This window comes from Oncorhynchus gorbuscha, linkage group LG01 (genome assembly GCF_021184085.1).
Source record: "Oncorhynchus gorbuscha isolate QuinsamMale2020 ecotype Even-year linkage group LG01, OgorEven_v1.0, whole genome shotgun sequence".
NCBI classification, from domain to species: domain Eukaryota; kingdom Metazoa; phylum Chordata; class Actinopteri; order Salmoniformes; family Salmonidae; genus Oncorhynchus; species Oncorhynchus gorbuscha.
This window is the reverse complement of record NC_060173.1, coordinates 60,219,163-60,231,693: the sequence shown is the minus strand read 5'-3', so window position 1 is coordinate 60,231,693 and position 12,531 is coordinate 60,219,163. Positions and strand designations below refer to the sequence as shown.

The 12,531-nt window shown below is 42.9% G+C and overlaps 1 protein-coding gene across 5 annotated transcripts in view; it reads right to left on the bottom strand.

Annotated features, from left to right (window-relative positions):
- Positions 1-12,317, bottom strand: part of nap1l4a (nucleosome assembly protein 1-like 4a) — a 64,706-nt gene extending 52,389 nt beyond the window's left edge. Inside the window, exons 1-2 of one of the 5 annotated variants that reach the window (XM_046357892.1) lie at positions 12,265-12,317; positions 11,153-11,199 (exon numbers count right to left, since the gene is read on the bottom strand). In XM_046357892.1, coding sequence (XP_046213848.1) covers positions 11,153-11,180 — 28 coding nt within the window. In that variant the 5' untranslated portion in view covers positions 11,181-11,199; positions 12,265-12,317. The other 4 variants (XM_046357900.1, XM_046357869.1, XM_046357885.1 and 1 more) reach the window with 4 other exon arrangements.
- Between the last annotated feature and the right edge of the window lie 214 nt (positions 12,318-12,531).

Below are 12,531 nucleotides of genomic sequence, written 5' to 3'. Positions count from 1 at the left end.
ATCTCTGCATGTCTGGCAGACATATCAGTGTGGATGACGGATCACCACCTCAAGCTGAACCTCGGCAAGACGGAGCTGCTCTTCCTCCCGGGGAAGGACTGCCCGTTCCATGATCTCGCCATCACGGTTGACAACTCCATTGTGTCCTCCTCCCAGAGCGCTAAGAACCTTGGCGTGATCCTGGACAACACCCTGTCGTTCTCAACTAACATCAAGGCGGTGGCCCGTTCCTGTAGGTTCATGCTCTACAACATCCGCAGAGTACGACCCTGCCTCACACAGGAAGCGGCGCAGGTCCTAATCCAGGCACTTGTCATCTCCCGTCTGGATTACTGCAACTCGCTGTTGGCTGGGCTCCCTGCCTGTGCCATTAAACCCCTACAACTCATCCAGAACGCCGCAGCCTGTCTGGTGTTCAACCTTCCCAAGTTCTCTCACGTCACCCCGCTCCTCCGCTCTCTCCACTGGCTTCCAGTTGAAGCTCGCATCCGCTACAAGACCATGGTGCTTGCCTACGGAGCTGTGAGGGGAACGGCACCTCAGTACCTCCAGGCTCTGATCAGGCCCTACACCCAAACAAGGGCACTGCGTTCATTCACCTCAGGCCTGCTCGCCTCCCTACCAATGAGGAAGTACAGTTCCCGCTCAGCCCAGTCAAAACTGTTCGCTGCTCTGGCCCCCCAATGGTGGAACAAACTCCCTCACGACGCCAGGACAGCGGAGTCAATCACCACCTTCCGGAGACACCTGAAACCCCACCTCTTTAAGGAATACCTAGGATAGGATAAGTAATCCCTCTCACCCCCCCCTTTAAGATTTAGATGCACTATTGTAAAGTGACTGTTCCACTGGATGTCATAAGGTGAATGCACCAATTTGTAAGTCGCTCTGGATAAGAGCGTCTGCTAAATGACTTAAATGTAAAATTTTGCAGGGCTCTGGCAGTGCTCCTCCTTGCACAAAGGCGGAAATAGCGGTCCTGCTGCTGGGTTGTTGCCCTCCTACGGCCTCCTCCACGTCTCCTGATGTACTGGCCTGTCTCCTGGTAGCGCCTCCATGCTCTGGACACTACGCTGACAGACACAGCAAAACTTCTTGCCACAGCTCGCATCGATGTGCCATCCTGGATGAGCTGCACTACCTGAGCCACTTGTGTGGGTTGTAGACTCAGTCTCATGCTACCACTAGAGTGAAAGCACCGCCAGCATTCAAAAGTGACCAAAACATCAGCCAAGTAAGCATAGGAACTGAGAAGTGGTCTGTGGTCACCACCTGCAGGACCACTCCTTTTATCGGGAGTGTCTTGCTAATTGCCTATAATTTCCACCTGTTATCTATTCTATTTGCACAACAGCATGTGAAATTTATTGTCAAACAGTATTGCTTCCTAAGTGGACAGTTTAATTTCACAGAAGTGTGATTGACTTGGAGTTACATTGTGTTGTTTAATTGTTCCCTTTATTTTTTTGAGCAGTGTGTGTGTGTGTGTGTGTGTGTGTGTGTGTGTGTGTGTGTGTGTGTGTGTGTGTGTGTGTGGTGTGTGTGTGTGTGTGTGTGTGTGTGTGTGTGTATGTATATATATATATACACACACACACAAACAAACAGATTTACATACATTTACAGAGATAGATACATATATATATATACATAAAAAAAGTGGCTGATTAGTCATTATCAGCTTTTTTTTGGTCCTCCAATAAATCGGTATTGGTGTAGAACAATCACGAATCGGTCGACCTCTAGTCACAATGCATACTGTGACAACATGGATCACAAATCCAAAGACTAACGAGTTAACGGTTGAAATGAGAGAAAAGCAGAGGAGAAAAGGCAGGTGTTGCGCATTCCTGCAGAGTGCAAGACAGTTCCCTCGGAAAGTATTCAGACCTCTTGACTTTTTCCACGTTACATTAGCCCATTGTTCTCTGCAGATCATATCAAGCTTTGTGAGGTTGGATGGGGAGCATTGTTGCACAGCTATTTTAAGGTCTCTCCAGAGGTGTTCGATCAGGTTCAAGTCTGGGCTCTGGCTGGGCCACTCAAGGACATTGAGACTTGTACCGAAGCCACTTCTGCATTATCCTTCTGTAGCTCAGTTGGTAGAGCATGGCGCTTGTAACGCCAGGGTAGTGGGTTCGATTCCCGGGACCACCCATACGTAGAATGTATGTACACATGACTAAGTCGCTTTGGATAAAAGCGTCTGCTAAATGGCATATATTATTATTATTATCCTGGCTGTGTGCTTTGGGTCTTTGTCCTGTTGGAAGGTGAACCTTCGCCCCAGTCAGAGGTCCTGAGAGCTCTGGAGCAGGTTTTCATCAAGGCTCTCTCTGTACTTTGCCTCAATCCTGACACGTCTCCCAGTCCCTGCCTCTGAAAAATATGCCCAAAGCAAGTTTCCTCAAGACGTGATACATGTTAAATCTTGGTTTCATCAGGTTCTTTTGGCAAACTCCAAGCGTGCTGTCATGTAGCTTTAACTGAGGAATAGGTAAGGTTTGGCCACACTACCATAAAGGCCTGTTTGAGTGCTGCAGAGATGGTGGTCCTTCTGGAAGGTTCTCCCATCTCCACAGAGGAACTCTAGAGCTCTGTCAGAGTGACCAGCAGGTTCTTGGTCACTTCCCTTACCAAAGCCCTTCTCCCCAGATTGCTCAGTTTGGCCGGGCGGCCAGCTCTTGGAAGAGTCTTGGTGGTTCCAAACTTCTTCCATTTGAGAATGATTGAGGCCACTGTGTTCTTAAAGACCTTCAATGCTGCAGAAATATGTTGGTACCCTTCCCCAGATCAGTGCATCAACACAAGCCAGTCTCTGAGCTCTAGACAGTTCCTTCGACCTCATGGCTTGGTTTTTGCTCTGACATGCACTGTCAACTGTGGGACCTTATATAAACAGGTGTGTCTTTGCAAATCATGTCCAATCAATTGAATTTACCACAGGTGGACTCCAATCAAGTTTTAGAAACATCAAGGATCAATGGAAACACGATGCACCTGAGCTCAATTTCAAGTATTGCAAAGGGTCTGAATACTTAAGTTATTTTTATATTCGTTATTAATTCACAATAAAAAAAAAATCTATTTTCGCTTTGTCAGTATGAGATTGTGTGTAGTTTGCTGAGGATTATAAAAAAAATTAAATCCATTTTAGATTAAGGCTGTAACGTAACAAAATGTGGAAAAAGTCATGGGGTCTGAATGCACCGTATATCATATGTAGAATGCGCGGAAGACAACTGAACAATCCTGCACTCAGCCAATGAGTACCCAGATATGCCACGGAGAGCACATGAACACAGATGCTGTAGTTTCTATTTCACCAGGTAACAGTGAAGGTAGCACGGTTTTACTGCAAACCAATAGGAATTTCTATAGACACTAAACAGTGTCAAGTAGCCAGGTGTTTATAAGCAAAGCCATTTCACAAGCACTTAAGTTACCTATAGTAGGACAGGAAGTGTTGAATTTGCATACATTTGGCTCAGTTACGTCCAAGAACATAACCTGCATTAGAGTAAGGGTCCCTCGCTGGCTCACATGAAAGATGTGTTCTCAAAAGCACGGCAACTTATCAGTCTCCTCTGTTCCAAAAAATACTGAATCTTAGGAGTCGATTCAGTATTTTTGGAACAGAGGAGACTGATTAGTTGCCACAGCAGGAGTGTGACACTCAGAAACGGGAGTAGACACCAGGAGTCAATGTGCAAAGAAACTAGAAATCAGTTACTTCGGAGTTCACTCTCCACCACTACGTCATTGTTAACAGTTGAAAAGTGGAAGAGAAAGGCAAGCGACAGCAGTGAAGTCCTGTAAGCAATACATTGAAGAGTTCAATGAGAAGGAAACGCAAACTTTGCACGGTGGAATTGAAGTACAGAAATGGTAGTACAGGTACAATGCTTCACCATCTGAAAAGGTACGCACTGTGAGACCCAAACCGTTGCTGGCAACAAGCAGCGCAGGGTTACTGTGAATTAACATGTTTAAAGATTTTTTTCTTAGACCTCGACCAAGCCGGAGCCACACGTGTGCATTTTGTCTATACCCACCAGACGCATTCATGACACGCAGGTTAAAATGCAAAAACCAACTATATCGGGACAAAAAAAAAGCATCCATGGACATTTAGCAAGCTTGCTGATGCTAGCTAATTCATAATTTGAGATAAACATTGGGTGAATTTACCTGAAATGCATAAGGTCCTTTTTTTGCAGGATCTTTGTGGAATTTTGAGTCATACAAAATCGTATTTTCTCTAATCTAACAATTAACCCAGATAAAAGGGGAAACCTAGAACAATTTTAGTTTGTTTTCCCTCTTCGTTCATCTTCTGTGGATTTTATTTGGCAGTTGGCAACCAACTTTAAGGTGTATTACCACCACCAACTGGACTGGGGACCTCATTCAATTAGTATTCTTGTTAAAACCAATGAGTAGATGGGAGAGGCAGGACTTGCAGCGTGTTAAACGGAGAACCCTAATGACGTGCACGAGCAGTTTGGATAAATTGACACACTGGGAATCGAAGTTACATAAAGAAATCCATCAAAATCTGTCAGTTTAAACGAGAGAAATATTTAACTTTTATTTAACTAGGCAAGTTAGTTAAGAACAACTTCTAATTTACAATGACAGCCTAACCAAGATGATGCTGGGCCAATTGTGCGCCGCCCTATGGGACTCCCAATCATGGATTTTTTTGCATTGGATGCGTCACAATACACTGCATCCGCCAATGTTTCACTTCTGCATCTGCAGTGAAAGATGCCAAAGCTAAAGCCGTGTTTGTCAGACCATGGACCAGCGAAAATCTGTCTTCTCAAAGACGTCTATAGTGTCCAAATTGTTTGACTATGATCCCTCTATTGAAAGATGACACTCAAGAATACTATGGTGTTCTCCCTTTTGTTCTTCGACACCCACAAGTGTCAAGAGACTCGTCTGAAGTCGGGACCACTGAGATGCCAACTTGTTTGGTAGCATCCAAACAGTTTGGGCTACAAATTAATGAGACCCCACGAAGGGGTTCTTCATTTTGCACTACAATCCCCACAAGTGTCATGTGACTGGTCTGAAGGTAACTGGTACCGGTAAAAAAAAAATATATATATAATAATTTAGAAAGTTTTGGGACTACCCCCAAAAAGGGCTTAAATCTGTATAAAAGAAATGTATATCCACTGAGGTGTTTTTTAAATTAAATATCTCCTAGATCTAGGACAGACTTCAAAACATTTATTTATTGACTGTCCATTTTGCCATTAATAAAGGTGTTATTCAATGCATTTATGGGCTTTAGCAGTAAAGGCATTGTTGATTGTGTAAAATAATGCATCAATATTCTCTGTTTATGGTTATCAACTGTCAAGTTGTCTAGGTGTTATAATTATTTCAGCTCTGCCCAAACTTGAAAACAGCTTGCTCAACACGTGAAGGATTCAAAGGGACAACTCAATTCCTTTTTAGTGTTTTAATGCAACTTGTTGAATATGTTGAAACAGTTGATTTGTTGAATAGAGTAGTTGAATGACAGAGGAATAAGGAATAAGTTGATAAACTTAAACAGAGAATAAAGATGCATTATTTTACACAATAAACAATGCATGACAGCATAAAAGCGTCTGCTAAATGGCATATATTATTATTATTATTACAGCAACAAAACATGGCATTGAATAAAGTAAACGTTTAAACAATAATAATCTAGCACGTCAAGCAATTACTTCTGCAGTCAGAAAATATCCACAAAAAAGAAGTCACCACTCCTACCAGAGTTAAACATGTAAATTGTGCTAAGCACTGGATGCAACATAATAAATCATTCCAAACATTACATACCAGTTGCATCTTTAGGGTTAAACAATGAGCTGTTTGTATGTTGAGGACCCAAGCAAAGCTAAGCCCAAACATTTTATACCCATGCTTATCTGCAAGGTGCGCATGTAAAAGTAGTTCCTCCAGAAATCCTGGCTCAATGTTTTAGTTCCACCCGTGTTTTTGGGTTATCTGCCCTCTTGAGGCCTGGAGTTCTTTAAAGGAAGAGCTGCCACTGTGCTCATGTTTTGAATGTTTTTTGACACAACACACACATGATCAAACGTACGTGGACACCTGCTCATTAACGTTTATTTCCAAAATCATGGGAATTAATATGGAGTTGGTCCACACTTTGCAGCCTTAACTGCTTCCACTCTTCTGGGAAGGCTTTCCACTAGATGTTGGAACGGGGACTTGTTTCCAATCAGCCACAAGAGCATTCATGAGGTCAAGCACAGATGTTGGGCAATTAGGCTTGGCTCGCAGTCAGCGCTCCATTTCATCCCAAAGGTGTTTGATGGGGTTGAAGTCAGGGCTCTGTGCAAGCTTGCCAATTTCTTCCAAACCGATCGACAAACAATTTCTTTATGGACCTTGCTTTGTGCATAGGGGCTTTGTCATCCTGAAACAGCAAAGGGCCTTCCCCAAACTGTTGTCAAAGTCAGAAGCAAAGAATAATCTAGAATGTCATTGTATGCTGCAGCTTTTAGATTTCCCTTCACTGGAACTAAAGGGCCTGGCATCCACCAAACACTGATTTGTCAGTACGGCGAAGTGTGATTCATCACTCCAGAGAAAGTGTTTCCACTGCTCCAGAGTTCAATGGGGCGAGCTTTACACAGGTCCAGTCAATGCTTGGCATTGTGCATGGCAATCTTATGCTAGTCTGTGGCTGCTCTGCAATGGAAACACATTTCATGAAGCTCCCATCGAACAGTTATTGTGCAGATGTTGCTTCCAGAGGCAGTTTGGAACTCTGTGGCGAGTGTTGCAACTGAGGACAGAATATTTATACACTCTTCAGCACTCGGTGGTCCAGTTCTGTGAGGTTGTGTGGCCTACCACTTCGCAGCTGAGACGTTGTTGCTCCTAGACATTTCCACTTCACAATAACAGCACTTACAGTTGACTGGGGCAGCTCTAGCAGGGCAGAAATTTGACTGACTGACTTGATGGAAAGGTAGCATCCTATGACGGTGCCACGTTGAAAAATCACAGAGCTCTCCAACAAGGCCACTCTACTGCCAATTTGTGTCTATAGAGATTGCATGGCTGTGTGCTCGATTTTATACACACGTCAGCCAAATCCACAAATTTCAAGGGATGTCCACATACATACACACGCAGTTGAAGTAGGAAGTTTACATACACGTACGTAGGTTGGAGTCATTAAAACTAGTTTTTCAACCACTTCACAAATTTCTTGTTAACAAACTATAGTTATGGCAAGTTGGTTAGAACATCGACTTCGTGCATGACATGCAATTTTTCCAACAATTGTTTAAAGATTATTTCCCTGTATCACAATTCCAGTGGGTCAGAAGTTTGCATACACTAAGTTGACTGTGGCTTTAAACAGCTTGAAAAATTCCAGAAAATGCCATGGCTTTATGAGCTTCTGATAGGCTAATTGACCTCATGAGTAAATTGGACATGTACCTGTGGATGTATTTCAAGGTCTACCTTCAAGCTCAGTGCCTCTTTGCTTGACATCATGGAACAATCAAAAGAAACAGCCAAGACAACAGAAAAGAAATGTGTAGACATCCACAAGTCTGGTTCATCCTTGGGAGCAATTAACAAATCCCAGAAGGTACCACGTTCATCTGTTCAAACAATAGTACGCGATCATAAACACCATTGGACCACTCAGCAGTCACACCGCACTTTTCGGTGCGAAAAGTGTAAATCGGTCAAATCAAGTACCTATATCCACAGTAAAACGAGTCCTATATCGACATAACCTGAAAGGCCACTCAGCAAGGAAGAAGCCACTGCTCCAAAACCACCATAAAAAAGCCGGTTTGCAACTGCACATGGGAACAAAGATCGTACTTTTTGGAGAAATGTCCTCTGGTCTGATGAAACAAAAATAGAACTGTTTGGCAAGAATGACCATTGTTATGTTTGGAGGAAAAGGGGGGAGGCTTGCAAGCCGAAGAAAACCATCCCAACCGTGAAGCACGGGGGTGGCAGCATTTTGTGGGGGTGCTTTGCTGCAGGAGGAACTGGTGCACTTCACAAAATAGATGGCTTCATGAGGAGGACAAATTATGGGGATACATTGAAGCGACATCTCAAGATCAGTCAGGAAGTTAAAGCTTGGTCAAAAATGATCTTCCAAATGGACAATGACCCCAAGCATACTTCCAAAGTTTTGGAAAATGGCTTAAGGACAACAAAGTCAAGGTATTGGAGTGGCCATCACAAAGCCCTGTCCTCATCCTATAAAAAAAAAATGTGTGGTCAGAGCTGAAAAAGCTTGTGCGAGCAAGGAGGCCTACAAACCTGTCTCAGTTACACCAGCTCTGTCCGGAGGAATAGGCCAAAATCCACCCAACTTATTGTGGGAAGCTTGTGAAGGCTGCAGGAAAGACACCTTTGACCCAAGTTAAAACAATTTAAAAAGGCAATGCTACCAAATACTATTTGAGTGCATGTAAACTTCTAACCCACTGGGAATGTGATGAAAGAAATAAAAGTTTAAATAAATCATTCACTCTACTATTATTCTGACATTTCACATGCTTAAAATAAAGTGGTGAGCCTAACTGACCTCTGGTGCCCACCAGACGTCACCCGCAACAATAATATTGGGGTCCTTCTGTAGCTCAGTTGGTAGAGCATGGCGCTTGTAACACCAGGGTAGTGGGTTCGATCCCCGGGACCACCCATACGTAGAATGTATGCACACATGACTGTAAGTCGCTTTGGATAAAAGCGTCTGCTAAATGGCATATATTATTATTATTATTATATCGCCTATGGGCACAAAGCCACCGTCGTTGGACCAGACAGGACTGGCAAAAAGTGCTCTTCTCTGACGAGTCTCGGTTGTCTCACCAGGGGTGAAGGTCGGATTTGCGTCTATTGTCAAAGGAATCAGCGTTACACCGAGGCCTGTACTCTGGAGTGGGATCGATTTGGAGGTGGAGGGTCCGTCATGGTCTGGGGCGGTGTGTCACAGCATCATCAGACTGAGCTTTTTGTCATTGCAGGCAAACTCAACACTGTGCGTTACAGGGAAGACATCCTCCTCCCTCATGTGGTACCCTTCCTGCAGACTCATCCTGACATAACCCTCCACCTCCACTGGTGGCATGACAATGCCACCAGTCTTACTGCTCGTTATGTGCGTGATATCCTGCAAAGCAGGAATGTCAGTGTTCTGCCAAGGCTAGTGAAGAGCCCGGATCTCAACCCTATTGAGCACATCTGGGACCTGTTGGATCAGAGGGTGAGGGCTAGGGCCATTCCCCCCCAGAAATGTCCAGGAACTTGCAGGTGCCTTGGTGGAAGAGTGGGATAACGTCGCACAGCAAGAACTGGCAAATCTGGTGCAGTCCATGAGGAGGAGATGCATTGCAGTACTTAATGCAGCTGGTGGCCACAACAGATACTGAGTTACTTTTGATTTTTACCCCCCTTTGTTCAGGGACACATTATCCCATTTCTGTTAGTCACATGTCTGTAGAACTTGTTCAGTTTATGTCTCAGTTGTTTAATCTTGTTATGTTCATCCACATTTTTAAGTTTGCTGATAATAAACACAGTTGACAGTGAGATGACGTTTCTTTTTTTTGCCGAGATATATATTGCGTACGTTTTCACACTGAGGTTGGAATAATACTGTGAAAAAAAAACATGTAATTTTGTAATTTGTCAAGTCAGCCGCCCTAGGTAACCCTTTTAGTGTAAGAGCTGTTTGAAAAGACCACCTTGAATTTCAGCCTGTTTAGGTGGGATGGTTAATATAGGAATAAGAAAGAGTTCCAAACCTCTGCCAATAACAGCTAGTTCTCAGTTTTCCCCTCCCAGACAGTACTAGCCAAATTCTTACTTGAAAAATAGCTATTTTCTAAGATATTATATTTCTTTTTGGCCATTTGAATTGAAAACGATCACAATCTGGGTAAATTGTTACCCAGAAATATGATGTTGGGATAAAAACAGCTGTATTGGACCTTTACAAATGTTCCATTATTCTTATCTCTAGATGCTAGCTATCAGGATAAGAACATGTCAACAGCTCTGTGACCAGGGTCATGTTCATCATGTCCCACAATGGAAAACATTTGTAAATATTTGGCGATGGAAAAAGAAAATGGGTGGTTCAAATCCGACAGGTCTAGGCAGTCCCTCCCAGTTTCATTCAGTTTTCTTCTGTTCGTTGCCTAAGACGAATGACAGGCAGTTTGTGCTGATCCAACAGGCTTTTGCTTCCCATTTATATTAATAAATGCCCCCTTTATGATAACAAAGATGCAGCGAATGATTGTTCATACCTCTTTCAATCTTATCATAGCCCTGCTCGTGAGTAAATATTACATGGCCCATGACTTCTGTATAAGGCAGTGAGATGCTACATGCAAAAGAGTCTGTTGTGAAATAATGAGCTGAGGCTTAGGAGTGATCTAATGGTAGGGCAAGGAGGCACTTGGGTTACACCAATAGCTCAGTTTGTGTTGTGAACTTATTTGCAAAGCACACACACATACATACAAATAAACACAGGGCACCAAGTTCCTGTTAACTCTCGACAAAGAGGGTGTCATGTTCCTGAAAATGGGTTGTGTGCAGAAAGAAATGTTCACATCCTAGGGGATCTGAAAAGCTATTATCAAAAGGAAGAAAATATAAAGTATTTGCACAGCATCCAACTAAGAGGAATGTTATGCAGATATAAAATTGAATGATGCTTTTAAAATGTATTTGTCTTCCAGAGGTGACAGAATTGGCACGACGCTGAGGTTAGGTTCAGTGCAGGAAAATCCATGACCCTATGACAGCCTAGATCAGAGGCTGTCAGATAAAAAAAAGATTGCAAATTGAGACATGATTGTTCCATAACAGGCCATCAAAGTCGAGAGGTTCATCTAACTCAGCCGAATGGCTGAAATAAGTTTAATTCCTACATCTTCATTTCATATTTTAAAATCAGATTTTGTATCCTCAAATCCTCACTAGGAAATAGCTATCTTTCATAGAATTGAAAATACAAGTGTTGTCTGATTTGGGTAAACTGATTATGAGTAATAAAATTGGTCTTACACGGACAGAGCAGATACTTGCCACATTCCTTCACCACATTAGATCACACAGAACATACCTCTGCCTTCAGCTTTGTTGGCCTCCATCGTAACAGCTCCTTCTGCTCTGTAGCAAAATAGATACAGGGGTCAATCTGGGAATTAAGTGACTTATGCTCTTAATAAACTTGGCATGCTTGTGTGAAACATAACTGGAATGATAGGTAGTTAAAACTATGTTCATAGGCAGTGCAACAGTAGTGGTTAGGTAACTTTGCTAGCATTGTTAAATTAACGTAGCTACTACCAAGCGTTCCTGACAAGCCTATTGTCAGTAACCAAACAAGCCTGTCAGTTGACAAGCTAACTTAGCTAAGATCTGCTGTTTGGCTGGATATCGAATATGTAAAGTTAAAGTGACGGCCTTAATAGGTATTGTGAAATCAAAATGAACTAGCTTGCTCCAGTAACTGGAACACAACAAGCCTCCAGAGCGCAGTTAGATCACGCATTATGCTTGCCTTTGGCAATAATGATACATTGACATGCTACGTTGCTAGCGTACCTACAATAGCTAGCTAAGATTGTTTTACGTCGGACCGTGTCGCGAATAGAGAAATGTCGTATTACCAGATCCTCAAAACAACGAAATTGACATGTTATGTCTGTACGCATTAGTTGCCTACCTGCGAGACAATTCTAGCATCCACACAAATAACTCTGGGCGGTGCCACACTTATTTGACAGTAAACGTTAGCTAGCAGTAACGTCAGCGTGCTAGCTGATAGCATGTTCGCATGCTGCCCCTCAGAAACATATTTTATGGTCAACAAAAACCCGGTAACACGACAGCAAGTAGTTAGTCAGCTAACGTCACACACAGAAAACACTACCAAACGACGAATATTAATGGTCGACCACGACGGAAAAACCTGTTCATATAAGCTTGTTTCTTCTTAAGTCAAATGCCCCCACTCAACGAGCCACATGACATGTGGGAATCTCGCTAGCTAGCCAAGCATTTGTTGCTAACAATCAAATGTCACAAACAGTAACTTCTCTGACACTAGCAACACGCCTCTGACAGCTTCTACCATTTCACTGTTCAATACCTCCTGTTGAAACACAAACAATGTAACAAAATCCAACGAGAATAACTACGTAGATATCTGGCGAATTCTGCTCTCTTTACCTCAGGGTCTTCTTCTTCTTGAGAGTTTTATGGCAGATTACACCTATGGACGTTTTGCCGCCACCTACTGTACAGGGTTTTGAAACAAAACAAAAAATTATATATATTCCATTGCGGGAAGGGGGACCCGAGATTTAAACATTTTTGACCCTTATTTTACCAGGTAAATTGACTGAGAACGCATTCTCATTTACAGCAACGACCTGGGGAATAGTTACATGGGACAGGAGGGGGGATGAATGAGACAATTGTAAACTGGGGATGATT